Consider the following 22673-nt stretch of genomic DNA (forward strand, 5'->3'; position numbering starts at 1 on the left):
TTGCATCTACATCTAACAAATTTGTAGACTATCTCCTCTCATCAAAGTATCAACAATTTTAGCTATAACTAATGTATCCAACTGACCGTTACACATAGTGTCCTGAGGACAAAGAACTTGAAAAGTACGCAACTGGTACTTAACCCTGGTAAAATGGGAGGCAAAACTGACCTGGCAAAATTTGAACTCAGAATGTAAATGGGGCATGACTAAACACAACAAAGTAATTTGTTGTCTGTCATTTTACAGAATCTGTCAATCCATAATGAAGACAATGGAAAGTAAAATAATTAAATGATTACCATTTAATTCAGCTCTCTAGCACTACAAAAATAATAACAATAATAATGATAATAATCCTTTCTACTAAAGGCACAAGGCCTGAAATTTTGCGGGAGGGGACTAGTCGATTACATCAACCCCAGTGTTTCACAGGTACTTAATTTATCGACCCCGAAAGGATGAAAGGCAAAGTTGACCTCAGTGGGATTTGAACTCAGAACATAAAGACAGGTGAAATACCACTAAGCATTTCATCCAACGTGCTAATAATTCTGCCAGCTCACCATCTTAATATCATCACCATCATCTATAATAATAATAATAATAATAATAATAATAATAATAATAATAATAATAATAATAATCCTTTCTACTATAGGCACAAGGTCTGAAATTTGGGGAGAGGGGGCCAGTTGATTAGATTGATTCCAGTATGCAACTGGTACTTAATTTATTGACTCTGAAAGGATGAAAGATAAAATCAACCTTCTTGGAATTTGAACTCAGAATGTAAAGATGGATAGAATGCCACTAAAGCATTTTGCCCAGCGTTTTAACTGTTCTGCCAGCTCGCCATAATAATAATAATAATAATAATAATAATAATAATAATAATAATAATAATAATCCTTTCTACTATTGGCACAAGGCCTGAAATGTTGGGGGTGGCGGGCTACTTCATTATAGTGACCCTAATGCTTGGCTTGACAGGCACTTACTTTATCAGCCCTGAAAGGATGAAAGGCAAAGTCTACTGTGGGAGAAATTGAACACAGAACATAGAAATGAACAAAATGCCATACAGCATTTTGTCCAGCTTGCTGCCTTTGGTTTCAAATTTTGACATTAGGCCAGCTAAGTTCAGCCAAAAATTCAACTCTGAGTTCTATACTGTGGCATATGTTGGGGCAGGTGACAAACAGTTGGATGAGTTCATTGCTTATCACATTATTTCTACAAATATTGAGTTGATGAAGGCAAAATACAATTTATTTATTGCTACAGTGGCAAAAATGAGCATTGCTTGAAAAATTACATACCTTGTAAGATCTTCTCGAAGTAAGGATGGATCAGGAGGATAAAATTTCACTTGGAATGCAAATTCCCAAGGAACATCTAAAAAAGAAATAGAATGAGACAAGGGTTAAAAGAAAACTGTAAAACAATAGTAACTGCATTCCCCAGTAAAACAGATGAAGCAGTTTGCATCTACATCTAACAAATTTGTAGACTATCTCCTCTCATCAAAGTATCAACAATTTTAGCTATAACTAATGTATCCAACTGACCGTTACACATAGGTGTCCTGAGGACAAAGAACTTGAAAAATTGTTGCTGCTTCATTTACCAAATAACCAATCCATGGTGAGAAAAAAAAAAGTGACTTGATTCTCTTTTGCTTGTTTCAGCCCTTGGATTGCAACCATGCTGGGGTACCACCTTTTAAGGGTTTGGTCAAAGAAACAGACCCCAGTTCTTATTTTTTAAGCCTAGTACTTATCCTCATGGTCACTTTTGCTGAACCACAAGTTACAAGGAGGTAAACAAACCAACACTGGTCATCAAGGGATGGTGGACACACACACATATATACATACATATATACATACAAGATGGGCATCTACATAGATTTTGCCAAATTCACTCACAAGGAATTAGCTAACCTGGAGCCATGGTAGAAGACACTTGCCTAAGGTGCCATGCAGTGGGACTGAACCTGAAACAATGTGGTTACCAAGAAAACTTCTTAACTACATAGCTATGCCCTGTGTCCATGGAGGAACACAGAACTAACTAGAACAAAAAGGGACAGTTTTGTCACTGTGATAGAAAGTGAGTTGTTGTTTTTCCCAATGTAACCCTGGGTCAAGCAGACCGATGGTCAAAAGCATTTCAGTTCTTTTCTACTCTAGGCACAAGACTCTAAATTTGGGGGGAGGAGGCCAGTTGGTTAGATCGACCTCAGTACGCAACTGGTACTTAATTTATCGAGTACCTGAAAGGATGAAAGGCAAAGTCGACCTCGGCGAAATTTGAACTCAAAACGTAAAGACAGACAAAATACTGCTGAGCATTTTGCCCGTCGTGCTAACGTTCCTGCCAGCTCACCACTTTAAGGCATTTCAGTTCTGACCAGCATGTCTGGTATATTAGCCAATGATATTTTCTAAGACAGTAAGGTGTAATTTAAGAGAACTTGCTTGTTATTTCTAGCAGGATGAGTAACTATACATAGGCTTCCTTCTAAGTTTTAAACTGAAGTAGGCAACAGTAATTAGAAAATGGCAAATTTGTTCTGAGGACTAAAATTTAGAAACTAGTATCCTGATAAGCAGGTGAAGAAACTTGTTTGAAATTAAATATTTGATTAACCAATTTATCTGATATCTCTTAAATATCTCCTTCTCATCTTTAAAACTGAGACAAAAGCTATGTGCCAAAATTCTTAGGACATGCTAATATAAAGACACAATATTCACAGCTGAATATAGTTTTCTGTATACTATTGACTTAGTTCATCCAACATTTTGCCTGCTCTGATACAGGGAGATAATACTGGTCCCTGACAACACATTTGTGACAGTATGTGCACTACACTTGTGTGCAAGAGACTGACAAACAAGCATCTCTGTTGAGAGAGAGAAAAAGAGAGAGCAATATCTTTGTGCCCTTCCAGGGTCTCAGAAGTAGTTAAGTATTTATTTGAATTCAGTAACATTTTAACATAACATTTTTCAGTCACATTTAGCTTAAATGACATCAGACCACCCACTCACACACAGGAAGGGTACCTATCTATCTATCTATCTATCTATCTATCTATTTATTTATTGCAGATCACATTCCATATAAGATGAAGCTATTCCCAGCAAAACAGCCTAATTGAGGCACGTAGAATTTTAATTAAATAATTATGCTTCAGAGACACAAAGACATCTCATGCAGTAAGCACAGAACACACGAATCATGAACTCAGAAACTAAATATGTTAAGAGCTGTCTCCCCACACAAAATAGACAGGCAAACAGATACACACATACATACATACATACATACATACATACAGACACACACACACGTTACCGTTTTTCTTTTGTTTTGTTTTTTCCCAATGGCAAGTGATCTAAAAACACAATGTTCAACAGACTTAATGGGGTTGTTTTAAGATATTTTTTCTGCCGAGATATTATTAACCTTTGCAACGCAAAAGTGTTTTTATTTATTGAATCAAAGAAAATTGGAAAATTGCATTTCCCACAGAACATTTCTGAAGAAATCAAAGTTGAAGTAGCAGTGACTTTAGAGTTAGTAAAACACTTTTATGAAAAAAATATTTGAAACAAAATACTTCAGAAATGTATTGATTTTTAAACATAGATTTTAACCTCAACAAGTGAATGCAAAATCTCAAGTGCACACGTCTCTCTCTCATATATATATATACTTTCAATAATAATAAAGGGTAAAATTAATTAATTAATAATTTTACCAAGTAGTTTGGTAAAATTGTTAATCATTAATTCATTTTATCCTTTATTATTATTATTGAAAATATAATTCACTCCCTGATAGTAAACTGCAATTTCTGCGGGATTACTCGTAACACACGTGGGTGATTGGGGAAGAATGCGAGTTCTAACTCGTCTGTGTAAATTCGGAAGTGCTGGTTGTTGGATATTAGTCATTCAATGTCACTTGGTCGAATACGTACTTAATTATTAGTACTCTTAAATTTACAATTGAAATTTACTACACAGAAGGAATATGCAGAGTGTGTGGAGCATGAAAGGCAGTTTAGCCCTTTAGCATTTAAAACTGGCCATATTTGGCCCAAATATGCTACTTGTATTTATGTCCTAACCAGCCAGATCCAGCCTATCACACCTACCATGCAATGCCATTCTAAAAATATACTGTCACATTGTCCAAATTTCAAAGCTATGAGATAATACATGATTAATCAAAAGCAATGTGAATGAAAAAGCATTATATTTGACAAAATAATCTGAATGCTAAATGGTCAAGCAATGGAGAACAATGTTTATGAATGAGTGATGAAATCCTACAATTAATTTGTATTACATATACCACACATAGATGTCTGAATGTACAAATGGAAGTAGGGGTACTCAAATCCTGCATTAAAGACCCCCTTCAGTCATGAATGAAAATGGCATTGCACCTAGAAAGTTCTCCTTCAAGGCACAAGCCGAGGCAAGGTTGTTTGTGGAAGACCAACAGTCAGCCATGCATACCAGCCTCCTCTCTCCTCACCACGGATGTTATCCAAGGGAAAGGCAAAAGCCGATACAGCTCAGCACCAGTGATATCGCAACTCATTTCTATATAAGCTGAGCGAACAGGAGCAACATGAAATAAAGTGTCTTGCTCAAGAACACAACATACAGCCTGGTCCAGGAATTGAACTCACTACCTCATGATTGTGAGCCCAACACTAAACACTGAGCCATGTGTCTTCACTTAGTACTCAAATCATGTAGTAGAGTATATTTATTCACTCTGCTGAAGTTGATAATTCATTTCTTTGTTACTCCAAGTTTTCTTGCTCTTGGGCAGCTTAATGGATGCTTGAAAGTGAGAAAATCAGAGCAATAAAAGAATGAATTATCAGCTTTAATATATTATCATCGTTTAATGCCCACTTTTCCATGCTTGCATGGGTCAGCTGGGAAAAGCTGAGGAAGATTTTCTATGGTTGGATGCCTTTCCTGTTGCCAACCCTCATCTGTTTCCAAACAAGGTAATATTTCCTTCCCATGACCAGACACAGTTTTCATGGAAGACTAGAAATGAACAACCTTGCTTGTATGACAGTGATGTACGAAGGGTCCTTTCCATCTACCAAGTCCATTCAAAAGGTTTTGGCATGGGGGCTATAATAGAAGATACTTGCCCAAGGAGCCATACAGTATGACTAAACCTGAGATTACATGGTTGGGAAGTAAGTTTCTTAACCACAAAGCCATGCCTGTGTTTTAACACTAGTTGTTTTAAATCTGTCTTTCCATGCTGCCAGACAAGTAAAAGCACTGTTCAATTTAATCCTATATACATCATTTCCTGAGAATGGGGAAATGGAAGTAACAAACCTACTCTGTAACTCCCATTGGAAACACTAATAGCTAAATGAAATTGTAAAATATATTTTTAAACAAATCATCTATTTGTTTTTACAATTTTGTTTTTCAGAGCAATGGCAATTTCTCAGCATTGCTGACTTACAAAAAAAAGTAGAAAAATTCCAGTTTTAATTGTCAGATCATAAACTCTGTTTTATAGAGAGGTAAGCATTTAACTCTTTTGTTAACATATTTTTATTGAAATATATTGCCTTTGCTTCAATTAATTTTGAAAATAAGGAATTTAGTAAACTAATTAGTTTTATTAAGCCAGTGTTTGGAATTTAAATTTACATAAAATTCTGATGGGGTGTTTTAATTTAGTACATTCTGAAAAACAAGAAACTAAGAAACTGCCTGTAAACTGAAGGTTCAAATACCCAGTTGAACCACTTCGTTTCTTGTAGCTTTAGCCATTGGTGACCCATTGACAATTTATGGGTTGTGGGATACTTGGATTTTTTCATACACACACATGCTAAAGACTTGTGAATAATTTGAGACCAAGTACCACTTTGCAACAAATCTACTAACTGGACTTCAACTACACACCTTTCAGTGCTGGGATAATAATGTGCTACTATTTACTTTTTGATATGAAACATAGTTCAAAGCTGGCAGAATGATTAGCAGACTGGGCAAAATGCTTAGTAGAATTTTGCCTGGCTTTACACTGAGTTCAAATTCCACTGAGGTCAACTTTGCTGTAATCCTTTTGAGGGTCGATAAAATAAGTACCAGTTGATTACTGGGATCAATGAAATTGATTTACCTCTGAAACTGCCGGCCTTGTGCCAAAATGTAAAACTAATATGAAACACAATACCATTTTATGTTATTCAAATTTAATATTGATTATATTAAAATATTAGTGGTTAATACATCATTTATTTACTCACAAAATATGTTAAGTAAATAAGAAAGCAATACTTATTTAGTTTGTAAATAAATATTTGGGATACAGCCTATATATGTAAACTTTATTTCCACCAGTCATAGTTGAACTACCAGGTATTAAAAATAATTAAAATAATTTTTCAAGATCTAAAATACTAAACTATGCCTATGTAAGTTATACTGGCTCTCAATTATGTACATTGCTAAACCCCTGAGCATTTAAACCAGTCACATCCGGCCGAAATATTCTGCCTGTTGTATGTTCGAAGCAGCCAGATCCAGCTGCTCACACTGACCCTACAATGCCATTGTAAAACTAAATAATTACACCATCGAAATCTCAAAGCTACAAGATAATGCATAGTGAATACATAAACATTACATTTGACAGTAATTTGAATGCTAACCCCAAAACCCTGCAAGCTATATAGAGATATCCACTTAAATCAAATCCGTTCTGTGTTTATCTAGGGATTGGTGAACAGGAAAACAATTACTGAAAACAAAGTAGAGAACTTACTTTTAAATAAAATATAATAGATTTTTTTTTGTTTTTGATTTTCCAATATCCTATGTGATTATTGTTATTTTGCATGGGCTGGATGGAATTTGTTGAGGCAGGTTTTTTACAGCTGGGTGACCTTCCTGTTGCCAACACTCACCTCCAAGCAAGGTAACTATTTCCCATGGCCAGACATGCTTTTCACAGATGACTAGAAATGAACAACATCTCCTGTATGATGGTGAAGTACATTTACAACCCTCATGTGATGTCAAGACAGGCTACATGCAAGCACACACACACATATATATACACTGACACAAACACACACACACATATATATATATACACTGACACACACACCCACCCACACCAGGCTTCTTTCAGTTCCAAAGTGCCACACTGGGATTGAACCTGAGGCCACACAGTTGGAAAGCAAACTTATCAACCCCAGAGCCATGCCTGCACCTATGTACATATATGATAAACAAGATTACAAATATAGAATTAAATATGAAAATGACTCAGAAATACATCTGCATATAATTAAACGATATGTCACTATTTCTAATGAAGCCTCAAGTGACTTCTTGCACAACTTTGGCTGGGAACTAGTAAACACTGCACTAAACCTAACACAACGAAGAGAGAAGATAAATTGTGCTGCAGTAGGTAACAGGGATATAGAATAAATTACAAAACTGGGAATTAAACAGTGGTAGATAAATCTCACTTTTAATTGTGCTGAGGATACTATTAACTACTATAATTAAAACAACACCAATGTCTAATGCTACTATTAACTATTTGTGTGTGTGCGTGTTTTTTTAAATTTTTTTACCTTTACCCATATCTGGTTTTTTAGTAAAAAACCCAAAATCCAGAAAATCCAGCCCTAAACTATTTTCTGAAAAATAAAAATTTCAAGTTAAAAAAAAAAAATAAAAACAAAAATGTAAGAAAGAAAAAAAATCTATTGAAAAATAGCTTTACATTATTAAAACAAAAAGGGAAAGAAAGAAACATAAAAAAAAAATGGGAGAAAGAAGATAGAGCAAATTCAAATCTTAAAAGCAATCAAACACACACACACACACACAGAATCAAACCCATTCAATTAATCTGAGTCATGATGGGCCTCTTAACATACCAACCTATTAATCACATCTCCTTCACATTCAGATACTACATATTACTGCTACTGTTCTTATCAATCCCACTTAAAAACGATCCGAATAACTCATTCCTCGCCCACTGCCCTCCGTCAATATTCGCCCACTCCAAGTCTTCACGATCCTTTAGAAGTAACAAATAAGAGAAAAGAAAAAAAGAAAAAGAAAAAGTAAAAAGCAATAAAGCTTTCAGCTATCTCGGGTCAGGTAACCAAGCAAGTTTATCGAAAAAAACCTTTTGTGTCTATACCTGACATGGAGAATGTGCAGAATGTAAACCAGGCACTGTGGAGCTGCAATAGCCCAGTGGTTAGGGCAGCGGACTCGCGGTCATAGGATTGCGGTTTCGATTCCCAGACCGGGCGTTGTGAATGTTTATTGAGCGAAAACACCTAAAGCTCCATGAGGCTCCGGCAGGGGATAGTGGCGAACACTGCTGTACTCTTTCACCACAACTTTCTCTCTCTCTCACTCTTTCTTCCTGTTTCTGTTGTGCCTGTAATTCAAAGGGTCAGCCATGTCACACTGTGCCACGCTGAATATCCCCGAGAACTACGTTAAGGGTACACGTGTCTGTGGAGTGCTCAGCCACTTGCACGTTAATTTCACGAGCAGGCTGTTCCGTTGATCGGATCAACTGGAACCCCTCGTCGTCGTAAGCGACGGAGTGCCAACAACAACAAACCAGACACTGACAATAATTCGCATTTCTAGGCTGGATTTATTCTTCTATATTTCTCCACTTTTACAGGTGTCAGTCACTGGACTTTGGCCATGCTGGGACACTGCTTTCAAAGGATCTAAGTCAAACCATATGAAAGCCAGTACTTATTTAATAGTTAAACCTCTAAGTTACATGATGAGAAAGACAACAAAATCCACAACACTGGTTTTTAGACCTGTGTAAACAAACACAGACAAGGATGTGTTTGTATCCTTTTCTTAATGGCATGTCAACTTTGGAGGATTCTTGATTCTTTAGATTATCTCCCCTCCTCAAATGGAGCAGGTTTTAATAACCATTTGGTAATAATGACATCCTCCAGAGGTGGAGATAATTTTAATAAATCAAGAATTCATGTTGTATAGTTGCTTGAGAAGACTCGTCATACTTGAGAAGGCCTGTCAAGCCAAGTGTAATTGCAGTCATGGCCAATACCAGTGTCATGTAACTGGCACCCATGCTGGTGGCATGTAAAAAGCACGTGCTGGGCCTCGTGGACGCAATGTGGCCGATGCTGGGATTGTGTGACTAGCACGTAAAAGCACCTTCATGTGCTGGGCCACTCTGTGGGTGAGTAAGTGAGAGTAGAAATAGTAAATGATGGAGAGGTTAAAAAAGAAAATTTTTCCTAAAATCAAAATAAGTTTAAATTGAAACAAGTTATACCTCTCACCGGCATAAATAGAAATAAAAGTAGTTATTCAAACACACCATCCCCAAGTGGACAGTTATTACAAAAGAGATATTTTTTCATAATATATGACAGAATTAGAAATTTGAATATGAAATTAAAGAATTTTAAAGACAAAAATGCATAGAATACATTATATTTAAATTTTTTCTTTGTTTACTTATTATGAAGTTTATAAAATAGTTATAACAACAGCTAAGTGTAACCACAGAGGGAATTGATAGATGGGAAGTAGGTGACAATGAAGAATGATATAATAGTTTTGCTTTTCATAAATGAAAGAAAAAAAAAAATCTGATCCTGGAAGGATTTGAACACACAAGGGTAGACACCCAAAGTCTCTAACCATGCAATAAAGCTTTCCAACTTTGGCAGAGTAGAGGAATCAATGAATTAACCCTGTAAAAAACTAGACACAAAGCAAAGTAGAAGATTTCAATGTGATTTGAAACCCAAATGCAGAGGGATGTAAGTAAATGGTGCAAAGCTTTTAGTCTAACACTACTGTACCAGCCATTTCACTGCCCTAAATATACAAATACCCTAAATTATGTCTATGGTATGTTTCTTACAAATAAGAAATAAAATAACTCTCACTGTACTATCCCTCGCCCACTCTGTCTTTGTGTAATATATATTTTCAGTTATGGTAGAATTAAAAACGAAACATACAGTGGGTGTAAAATTTGAAACCTATTCTCATTGTCCGATGAACTAGAAATAAAGTGATAAAAACCACAGTTGACAAAGATATAGCATTTAAATACAGATAGCTTTATTTTTCTTTTGATAATGTTTCTAGCCTGAGCAAAATTTCTCAAACCGTCCTGCATGCATGCACACACAAACACAAATATAGGGCTAAGTCACCAAACAACAAGAGCAATATATTATAATCTTTCTTGTCAACTACTATTCTCATGTCAAAAGCAATACATGGCACAATGAGTGTAACATATCTGGTATGCTGGTCAGGTGGGTTTACTGAGGTATTTGATCAGCAACCTCACAGCCCATTTACAACTGATTTGAAGAGGACAGGCTGAAGCTACTCAACGTCATAACAGCAGCAAAAAAAAAAAAAAAGTTACTTTGCGAACCTGCAGTTGCATTTGATGGAACAGTTTATTGTTGTGATATTTAGCAATCAATCAAGTGGTTGATATGTGAAACAAACAAACACAGAAGTAATCTTAAGGGTGAATGTCTAAGTGTCTATCCATACTGCTGAGGTCAAGAATAGACTTAATAAAAGACCAAATATTTGTTAGGGATTGAAGCTCCAAAGTTAATGTACAACTGATTTACATTTACAGCTAATTCTATGCTGTCCCATTGTTGAGGGATTAACTGTAGGAAATAAGATAGAAGTCCAGAAAACCAATTTCTCTCACAAATATCATACCACCCATGCCTGTGATGGAAAACTAAATTTTTTAGCTTTTGTTGCTTTCAGTCATTGGATTGTGACCAAACTGGGGGCACTGTCTTGAAGGGTGTAGTCAAACAAACCAATCTCAGTACTTATTACAAGTCTGGTATTCATTCTATCAGTCTCTTCTGTCAGACTGCTGAGTTACGAGAATGGAAACAAACCAACACTTGTCAAGTAGTGGTGGGAGGACAAACAAACAAACACACGCACACAGAAGCTTCCACACAGTTTCCATTTACCATGTTCACTGGGGTTATAGAAGACACTTGCCCAAGGTACTGTGCAGTGGGACTGAACCCAAAACCATGTGGTTGAAAAGCTAGCTTCTTAACCACAAGCAAGGATGATATCCAAATTTTGCATAGGTGGAATAGACTTCATGTCTTTCCCCAAAATATCATCATCATCATCAGCAGCACTACCATTAGCACTAAAGCATAACATACTATATATATATCATATATATATTATATATATTACAGTAAATAGTTCTTATCTGTCTGTGTTTCCAGTTCAAATCTCACTGGAGTTAACTGGCTTTCATCCTTCCAGTCAATAAAATAAATACTATTCATATACTGAACTGATTTAATCAACTATAATCCTCCTTCCTCCCATACATATTTGTGGCCTTGTGCCAATATGAGAAATTATTATAAAAGCTGTCACAACATTAAAAACCGAGTCTCAGTAATTGCTTATCCGATATTCCCAAATTGCTTCCACCCTGAAATTTTCTCTAAGTTTTGTTAAGCTTCATGAGGTACAACACTTTGCTGGAATATGAATGACATTGCAAGTGAGAGATTTCAACAGTCTTCAGAACTTTAGATAAAAACACAGATAGTGTGGAGGCACATGGCTTAGTGGTTTAGGGTGTTGGACTCGTGAGTGTAAGATTGTGGTTTCAATTCCTGGACGAAGGAAAACAATTTTTTTTTTTTTTGTTAATCCACAGCCCACTCAGCTGATAAATATGAGTAATCCTGCGACAGACTGGAGGAAGGAACACACACACACACACATTATATATATATATATATATATATATATATATATATGCTGGACTCCTCATTCGCATAATCACAGAACCCTGGAGCTATCCATAGCATTTACTCAGCATTACCTGACACCTTTGGGTCTTATTGACACCATTACCTCTCTCTCTCTCTCTCTCTCTCTCTCTCTCTCTCTCTCTCTCTCTCTCTCTCTCTCTCTCTCTCTATATATATATATATATATATATATATATATATATATATATATATATATATATGCCAGAGGAATCGGCAAATTGGCTCTGAGTAATGTGGACTAGTCTAGAAATATTCCAATTTCCAAATTATTTGCAAAGAATATACTACCACATTATAATGGCTTGCTTCTCATGATACAAAACCACCACTACAACAACTACTACTACTACTACTACTACTACTGTCTACTCTCACTTAACTCCCAGGGCACACATATCAGGTCAGATCAGTTGAATACACAACATATGTCAGTTTGTAAACTACTACAACACCTAACTTCTCATGAAACACAACATGTTAACCTTTACTTCTTTACCCCACCCCCGCTGCCCCCACCACCACATCCATCTGTAACATTGATTACTTTCAAAATTTTATTGTTGATCAGATCAATCTTTCCATTCAACAACACTGCACAGACTTTATAGCTGCTCAGTCCCCAGTCAGCTCAGCTCAGCTCTCACTGAGCAAACTTATGATCAAAATACGTACCAGCCTCGACTATCACATCTTATTTTCAGTGTAGCTAAAGTTTGTTACTGCTGTGTATGTTTTTTGTTTAAAAAAAAAACAAAAACAAAACATGGTGTGGTTTGAGAGAAATTCAGCTTTTATATCTAACAGGTTGAGCAATAAACTTGGTAGGAGTTTTCTTTGTTACTACCATTTTGAAGGAAATCAAGACCATTGTCTTAACGTTTTAGCATTTCATCTGGCCATATCTGGCCCAAATATCCTAGCGGTTTTATGTTAAAACTGACCAGATCCAACATCTTGCACCTACCCTACAATGTCACTCTAAAAATATACAAACATGACATTGAAATTTTGAAGCTACCAGCCAATGTGTAATTAATTCAAAACAATGTGAACGAGTGGTAAGAAGTTTGCTTCCCAACGTTATGGTTCTGGTTTCAGTCCTATTGCATGGCACCTTGGGCAAGTGTCTTCTACTATAGCCTTGAGCCGACCAAAATCTTGTGAGTTGATTTGGAAGACAGAAACTGAAAGAAGCCCATCATATATATGTGTGTGTGTGTGTATGTGTGTGTGTGTGTATGTTTATCCCTCCACCATCACTTGACAACTGATGTTGGTGTATTTACGTGCCCGTAACTTAGCAGTTTGGTAAAAGAGACTGATAGAATAAGTCCTGGGGTCAATTTCTTCGACTAAAAAACCCTTTAAAACTGTGCTCCAGCATGGCTGCAGTCAAATGACTGAAACAAGAGTAAAAAAACAATACATTTGACAAAGAAATCTGAATGCTAAAGTTTTAAAGCACATCAGGTTGAGTTGATTGGTTTTTAGACTGCTGCCATCATTCTCTATTACCAAACACTGCATTATGATAATAGTGAAAAAAATTTAAGTCTCAAGAAACCCACACAGTTCACGTCATTTTATCTGTGAAGGTGCATGGTTTAATGGTTAGAGTGTTGGACTCACAACCATGAGGTAGTGAGTTCGATTCCCAGACTGGGCTGTGTGTTGTGTCCTTGACTTAGGCACTATATTTCACGTTGCTCCAGTTCACTCAGTTGTAGAAATGAGTTGTAACGTCACTCGTGCCAAGCTGTACTGGCCTTTGCCTTTCCCTTGGATAACATTGGTGGTGTGGAGAGAGGAGGGTGGTATACATGGGCAACTGCTGGTCTTCCATGAATAACCTTGCCTGGACTTGTACCTTGGAGAAATTTCTAGGTGCAATCCCATGGTCATTCATGACCGAAGGAGGTCTATTACCCTTTATACGGATATTACAAAGTAGGAAGAGCTCACAGCTTAAAGCAGCAACACTGCTACAGTGACAAGTGTTTCATTCATAATGCAACTTATGGGAAAATAGCTTGGAGAGGAATGATCTTAATTACGTTAACTTTTCCTAGGTAGACAATACAAAGACCAAGTCTTCAGTGATGCCTCACAACCCAGTAAATTATAGGACTCACCAACAAACTGTGTTGGCCAGGTAGATGAGAGGAGCAAAGAAAATGAACTCTGCTTTGTAGAGGTAATTTGGTGATTGTAGTAAAGATTGTAAAACTAGACCAGGTTTAGAGTAAACTGGATTTTTGTTTTTGTTTTCTTTTTCGCAGGTGTAAGGCCACAGTTTATGAGAAGAGACGAAATGAATGGCTGTTCATGTAATGTGAACGAGGAAAAGATTCTCAGTTATAGACTTAGGTTTACCAGAAACTGGGCATAAATGGCCAAGCCTACTTTAGTTAATCGCGAACCTATATAGGAAAACAAAACTAAATTCAACATAGCAGTATTATATTAGAATCTGGAGAGGAAGGAATTTATGACAGTTTGTTAATTGAGAACTAGGTGTGTTGTTTAATTGTAAGAGCATAGAAGAGAAAGGAAGACGGGAGGAGTAGAAATAGACAGAGGGGGTAAGATATGAATGATGGACCAGACAGAAATGGGGAGTGGAAATACATTCTTGAATTAGAATAAAATATAGACAGATATAAAAATGCCATATCTTGATTGACCTCAGATTTAAATAACCCTGATTAAAGAAAATATAAACACATTTTGAGGGTAGATATTACAGATTTTACAGAAAAAGTAACAAATAAAAACACTTAACTACTAGTAGAAAAGAAGAGAAAAAAATAATCAATCAGCTTATTACAATAGAATGAACACAACCCCCAAAATCAGTTGCTGAATTCAGATTTCTTGGTCCAGGAGTTAAAACTACTAAAACTTTATCTGATTCTTTGATCAGTAATGTTCCTTCTAAGCTAAGCAGATGTATCAGATATACCATCTATCAATGCACATAAATTTAAATAGATTTATTTGTAAAACAGGTTCCATGCATCTTTATAACATGTCATATCACAATCTGTTATAGTTGCATTTCAATGCAGGTAACATTTAAGAGATACATGTCAAAATTTATCATTATACCACCCAAGTTAACCTGTAGTCACAACTTCATCGTGAACATATTTAATCGTTTGTGCATAGAAACAATTCTAAACATGATCAGTAAATAAGAAAAACAATACAAAGAATATGCAAAGTGTAAAGCTAAAAGATACAGAAGGAAAAAAAATGTAAAAATGTTAATTCCTTATTCAGTTATGTTTCTTATTCCACATCACTTTTCCGTGTAATTACTGTAGTTACTTAAGCAGAACGTTAACTCAATTCGACAAATGAAATTAACTTACTTTTATCTTTAATCTGCTTCGAAATTCTCTTTTCCAATGAAAGCCATTGCTGAAATAGAAAATAATTATAAACATGACTCTTGGTTAAAAAAAAAAAACAAACATCATTACAAATTTCTTTTGACTAGGTATTAAGGCAGAGAAGAACTATAAGCAATTTTACTTTGGTACATTTACTCTTTTACTCGTTTCAATCATTTTGACTGTGGCCATGCTGGAGCAATGCCTTTAGTCGAGCAAATCAACCATCGACCCCAGGACTTATTCTTTGTAAGCCTAGTACTTATTCTATCGGTCTCTTTTGCCGAACTGCTAAGTTACGGGGACGTAAACACACCAGCATCAGTTGTCAAGCAATGTTGGGGGGGACAAACACACACACACACACACACACATATATATATATATATATATATATATATATAATGGGCTTCTTCCAGTTTCTGTCAACCAAATCCACTCACAAGGCTTTGGTCAGCCCGGGCCTATAGTAGAAGACACTTGCCCAAGGTGCCACGCAGTGGGACTGAACCTGGAACCATGTGGTTGGTAAGCAAGCTACTTACCACACAGCCACTCCTACTTACTTTGCTGTGAAGGAGATAGACCCAGTGGCAAGTCTGATTCAAGACTAGTACATCCTGCCAGCTTTAAGAGGCTGCAGAAAATCCAGTCTGTGGAAACCACCTTAGAAATCCCCTTCAAAATAAGACCATTCAATTGACTGTTAATGGCTTGCTAATTGACACACTATAACCTCTGTCCTGTAGACGCCCTGTCTCTCTTCTGTCTATTCTACCACTTCTACAATAACCTCTAAGCATCTGAACTAATTGGGTATCACTGCCACTATTTCTCCTCTTCTCACTTCTATTGTGTATCCCTCATCTCCTCCAGTCCCAGCACTAGCAATCCCCCCCCCCACCTTATTAACCTCTGAGACTGCAGAATGTCAATCCTCTAGAATTCCCGGCTACTGAGGTTTTCTTCTTTTTTTTTTACTCCCGCTTTCCTGCAGGCATAAACATATAAACCATCCATCCATCTCACCAATCTAGGGAAATCTGCAAAGTTCATGGCCACTGTCCCTTTCTCCTGACAAAAGTGCCAATAAATAAATGGAATGAATGAGTAAAAAAAAAAAAAAAAAAGCTTATAATTTAATTAAATCATTCTTTGATCTTGGTACACTCAATAACATTACACACTCAAACACACTGTAAAAGTTTAATTATTTCTATTCTAATCAGGGAACATTTATTTTATTTCATTTTATTTGATTGAACATTTTTTTTTTTACATTTGTACAAAGCCACAAGAACACAACTAAATCAAATCCAGTACATTTGGCTGGCATTTTACTGTTATTGACCCATGATAGAAAAGAGGTTAAGTCTTCAACCCCAACATGATGTGAACTTAAACAAAAGTTGTGGGATTTAACTAAATATGTAAGGCACTTTGTCAATCACTCAAAGAAATTCTGCCATTCTACCAACCAATAAAAATAATAAAAGTAATAATAATGGTTTCAAATTTTTCCCCAAGGGTAGCAATTTTGAGGGAGGGGATAAGCTGATTACCTCAATGTTCAACTGGTACTTATTTTATTGATCCTAAAAGGATGAAAGGCAAACTCAACTTCAGCGGAATTTGAACTCAGAACATGCAGACTGACAGACGAAATGTCATTAAGCATTTCGTCCAGCACACTACAGATTCTGCCAGCTCGCCAATAATAATAATCGGGAACGTAAACAAACAAACATCAATTATCAAGTAGTGGTGGAGGGGACAAAGACACATATTATATATACATATATATATATATATATATATATATATATAGTCTCAGGAGCTTGCTTACCAGCCACATGGTTTTGGGTTCAGTCCCACTGCGTAGCACCTTGGGCAAGTGTCTTCTACTATAGCCTCGGACCGACCAAAGCCTTGTGAGTGGATTTGGTAGACGGAAACTGAAAGAATCCCGTCATATATATATATGTATATATAATGTGTGTGTGTGTGTGTTTGGGTGTCTGTGTTTTTCCCTACAACATTGCTTGACAACTGATGCTGGTGTGTTTACATCCCGTAACTTAGCAGCTTGGCAAAAGAGACTGATAGAATAAGTACGAGGCTTACAAAGAATAAGTCCTGGTGCTCCAGCATGGCTGCAGTGAAATGATTGAAAAGAGTAAAAGAGTAAGAGTATTGGAAGACAGGCTTCTTACAGTTTCAGTCTACCAGACCCATCTACAAGGCATTCGTTGGCCTAGGGCTATAGTAGAAGCTTGCCCATGGTGCCATGCAGTGGGACTGAATCCAAGGTCACATGGTTGGGATACAAGCTTCTTAACCAAACCACATAGTCACGCCTACACATTTCACTATTTTTCAACTTCTATTCAACAAATAAAGGGGGGAAAAAAACGTGCTGAACTAAGTGGGCCGAGTACTTGCAGGCCATGTTTGCATGTAACTGTTGTGCATATTACACACACACACACCTTTCATTCCCATTCCTCACCAGTTCACTGTTTAATAAAGAGGTCACTATCAAGCCAGGCTTTTATCTGACTAATCCTCCTCAACTGTTAGGCTGGATGGAAATAATAGCTTATTCAGGTCACTCCCCTCCCCCTACGTGAACGGCAACTTGTTTTTCTTTTGCTTCTTCCCCAATATAACAATCAGCCTAAAAATATTTGAGAAGGTTTGAGAAATACTATAAAACGATAACAAGAGAAAAAGAAGATAAAAATATCTGCATAAACTAAGACTCTTCAGTTAGAAATTAACGTGAGATTTGAGATGTCTGATATAAAACTTTCTCAGAAGCTCAGGTTTATAAAATGTTTCCTACACAGCCATAAACCAATTTATAGATGATTTTCATATATTTTCTTTCTTTTACTACAGGAAAAAATAAAGCTGTTACGTTGATTCTTTTCCTAAGGCTATGTGTTATTGTGTACACAATTTGGAAACATGGAAACAATACCAAGTCAGATTCTCATAAATAGTGTGTGTGTGTGTGTGTGTGTGTGTGTGTGTGTGTGTGTGTATAGTCAATTCAAATTAATGAAAAAAACCCAAAAAAAACACATGTGAGGATGTGCACAAGAAATGTATTAGCTTGACATTCAGTGAAAGAGAGTTTGAGGTTTCGAGCATAGCTCTTCGTCGGAAAGGAGAAAGGGAAAAGTTCAAAGAGGGAGTAGAAATCACCAAGGCACACTTGTTATATTGCCATATATATAATGTGTATATGTATATAGGTATGTAGTTTTGTGATATGAGGGAGATTTAGCTACAATTTCTTACAGGCCAAGCAATCACACAACCTTTTTCATTTGCTTGTTCACATATAGTTTTTATGCTGGAATGGGTTTGTTGCCTTTGCAATACAACAGACGTCTATCTCTCTCTCTCTTATGAATAAATAAGAAATGTTACTCAAAAGAACCTGTGTATCATGTACTAGTTCACGATAAATTGGTGCTGTCCTTGGGTACATGGTTTAGTTTGGCATTTTTAACTGTGAACAACCTTCATATTACTAACAAGCACAAGCCATGCGACTTTTTCGACTTTTTCATAATAGAAGCATAAGAGAAATTATTTTAAAAGGTTACACTTAATGCTTACAGAAATGAATAAAAAGAAACAGGAAAATTTAATGTATATATCCGAAAAATATTCTTTCCTTCAATCTATTATCAATATCTTATGAAAGTCGAAAATATTAGGAGAGAAATTCAAAAGTGACATCAAACAACTTCAGCTGCAAAGTTAACCAGCAAACAAGCTATTCTTAAAAGGTATTAGTGAAAAAGGTATTACGCAAAATGTAATGAGAGAAAGACAGAGGAAGAAAAGCTATATGATACAATGTGTGCAGTACATTCAAATTTCATTATTTGACCACAACAAAGAAAGATACAAACAATAGCAAATGAGTAAACATATTTGCATTGAGCTTCTCTGTACAATCCCACCCTTAGACACAATTGAAAGAAGTGTAATGTAATACAGAGAGAATAAATCTGAACATCTCTTTCTCCCACTGTTACTACAGCATGTTGTGACCCACAACATACACACAACCTGCCAATAAATGCAATAGGAAACTCTGCAGTAATGAGGAAAAAGAAAAAAACCCTGTTCAAATCTAAAGTAAACTTGATAGATTTATTGGTTTCTTTTTACTTGCTTTACATTAAAAATCCATTGGTAAACACGGAATTGCATATATTAGAAGAGAAAACCAATTCCAGCTGTTACTACTGTTTATAACACTGATGATGGTGAAAGGTTTTAGAGCTGAGATGTGTCTGGTCTGTCATCCAAACTTAGTGTAATGGCCTTGTAGTTGTGGTTAGCAGCATGTGATTGGTCAAAGCTTATTGATGGGTCAGCAGAATAAAAACAGAATCAGTAACACAAACCATGACTATTAATGAGCTTTTACTTAGATACACATGCATGCACAGGATCTATGCCCTAAGATATATAGAAACAATGTCCTGAGAACATACTGGTTAAAGTATGAATTTAAACATTGATGCTTATGTCCTCATAATATAACTGTTAGTCTTATCAAGATAATTGCTTCTAACTGTTTTCAACAAGTTTTTAGCAATAAGGACTATTTTAAAAGCTACAAATATTATATTCAACCATTTTGAGATCATCATCAAACATCCATTTACTGACATTGCTAATTATTACTGGAAAATCAATTTTGAAAGCAAACTTTGATATAGAAGTCTTTTTCCTACCTTCTCTTTATAAAAGGACTGGTTATGTTCCAACAAGTATGTTTGTGCCCACTTTAGTTTAAGTTTCCATGCAGCAGGGGTCTCAAAGTATCTCCAACCCTCAAGATTTTACTATCATATAGACCAGTGGTTCTTAACCAGTGGCCACATGGCCCTTGGTTGGGAAGCAAGCTTCTTACCACTCAGCCAGGCCTGCACCTATATATATATATATATATATATATATATATATATATATATATATATATATATATATGTATATAGGGTGTTCAAAAAGTCTCTCTCCAGTAAGTATTTAATGGTTTTTGGGCAATTCTTGTACACTGATCCTTTACTTGCTGCCCAGCCAAAAAAAGTCTGGCAGTGTTAAACCAGGTGATCTCGGTGGCCAAAGTCCCTTTGAAATAATCTGTTTACCAAAAAACTCTTGAAGTAGTGTCATGGTGATGCACAGGATGAAAAAAAAAAATTCACTGCAGAAAAACTTTTCGAATACCCTGTATACACACACACACACACATACATGTGTGTTCTACTTGGCATGTAAACTCTGTAAAGTAGTTGGCATTAGGAAGGGCTTCCAGCTGTAGAAATCATGCCAAAACTGTCACTGGAGTTCAATGTAGCCCTGTGGCTTGCTGGAATCTGTCAAACCATCCAATCCATGCCAGTATTGAAAATGGACATTAAATGATGATGATGATGATGCTACATCTATGTGTGTATGTGTGTGTGTGTGAGAGAGAGAGAGAGAGAGAGAGAGAGAGAGAGAGAGAGAGAGAAAGAGAGAGAGAGAGAGAGAGAGAAAGAGAGAGAGAGAAAGAGAGAGAGAGATTGATCATTCAGCTGAAAAATATTCCAAGACCAGGCCACTACCAAGATGGAATTGAATACATAAATAATTTTCACTGCTACTGCAACTTTTTTTAAATTTTTTATATTAATCTTGTATTTTTCTGTTGTCATTTTTATCTATTTTTGTAGGGAGTGTTGTATTTTGATCAATATAAACTGAGGAGGAGCAGTGAAAGAGTAGAGAAGGGAGAGAGAGAGAGAGAGAGAGAAAGAGGAGAAACAAGAGAGGAAGAAGGGAAGAGAAAATAATGAAAGAGGGGTGAATGGGATGGTAGAATGGAAAGTGTAAAAGGTTAGCGGGGAGAGACAGAGATTAATTTCATATTTGAATAAAAGCTGGAGGACACAGACATTGAATAGACAGAAAAGTAAATTAAAAATTAAAAACACAAACACACAAGTTCCATTTCAATTAGTTATGGTGTATATATATTATCGATGGCTACCAACGAGAGAGGTGTGTCTACTTTGTTAGAGTAATATGCAATCCTAACCAATCTCCTTTTTAGCTGACCCCTCAGTTCTCAAGTTGTAAAGTCTGTGTCAACAACCTGGTAAATGGGTGTCGGTTGTAGTTAAGTGGACGAGCAGAAGGTAATAAAAAAAAAAAGGGGCAATGTCATTCACCCTGTCCAGATTCTGCATAACCTTACTATTGCATTTCTCACAAAGTACTACAATAAACTACTACTACTACTACTACTTTTACACCATCATCATCATCATTTAACGTCCGTTGTTGATGCTAGTATGGGTTGGACAGTTTGACTGGGCTGGCATGCTGAAAGGCTGCACCAGACTCCAGTCTGATTTGGCATGGTTTGCTTCGGCTGGATGCCCTTCCTAATGCCAACCACTCCGAGAGTGTAATGGGTACTTTCATGTACCACTGGCATGAGTACCATTTGCGTGACACCGGCATGGGTACCATTTGCGTGACACCTGGGTGCGTTTACATGCCACCACCACAGGTGCCATTTGCATGACACCAAGACGCATTTACATGCCACCGGCATGGGTGCCAACTTGCGTCCCCACCCCACTCCGACAAAACTCTGACCATGACATATTGCTAGTACTTATTTTAAATTTATTTTATCAGCTACACATCATCATGAGGGAGAGGGGGAAAAAGTTAACTTCAATAGACTTAGAAATCTCTTATCTTTTACTTGTTTGTCATTAGAATATGGCCATACTGAGGTACCACCTTAAAGGGTTTAAATCTTGTAATTTATTCTGTCTCTTTTGTTGAACTAATAAGTTACTGTTTGTCAAGTGGTGGTGGGGGAAAACAAAACACAGACACACACAAGGGGGGTGGGGGTGGAGAGCAAGGATTATAATAGATTTAACTGATCCCAGTACTTCATTAGTACTTTATTTTACCCACCCTTGTGAGATGAAAATCAAAGTTGAACTTAGAACCTAACTCTCAGATGTTAACAAATACTATAAGGTAATTTTGCCAGTGATTCTACCATTTCTGCTACTTAAAATGCAACAACAATAATTACTATAACCACCAGCCATACTACCACCACTGCCACCACTACAACCATCACCACCACCACACTAAACATATAACAATAATAATAATAACTTAGTATTGTGTGGTCTGAGGCCACATATTTCAAGGGAAGATTGTAGTAATTTTAAAAGGCCCTGGTATCTCAGTGTTGCTTATTTTTATCAACCTCAGAAGGATAACAACAACAGTCATAACAGGATTAGAAAAAA

The 22673-nt window shown here is 36.3% G+C and overlaps 1 protein-coding gene across 50 annotated transcripts in view; it reads right to left on the reverse strand.

Annotated features, from left to right (window-relative positions):
- Positions 1-22673, reverse strand: part of LOC106881827 (uncharacterized) — a 399079-nt gene that overhangs the window by 69451 nt on the left and 306955 nt on the right. For all 50 annotated transcript variants that reach the window (XM_089361515.1, XM_089361525.1, XM_089361523.1 and 47 more), the window contains 2 exons: positions 15295-15343; positions 1323-1398 (listed from right to left, as the gene is read on the reverse strand). In XM_089361515.1, coding sequence (XP_089217641.1) covers positions 1323-1398; positions 15295-15343 — 125 coding nt within the window. The remainder of the gene's footprint in view (positions 1-1322; positions 1399-15294; positions 15344-22673) is intronic.

Source organism: Octopus bimaculoides, chromosome 13 (assembly GCF_046866305.1).
Source record: "Octopus bimaculoides isolate indiv1 chromosome 13, ASM4686630v1, whole genome shotgun sequence".
NCBI classification, from domain to species: Eukaryota; Metazoa; Mollusca; class Cephalopoda; order Octopoda; family Octopodidae; genus Octopus; species Octopus bimaculoides.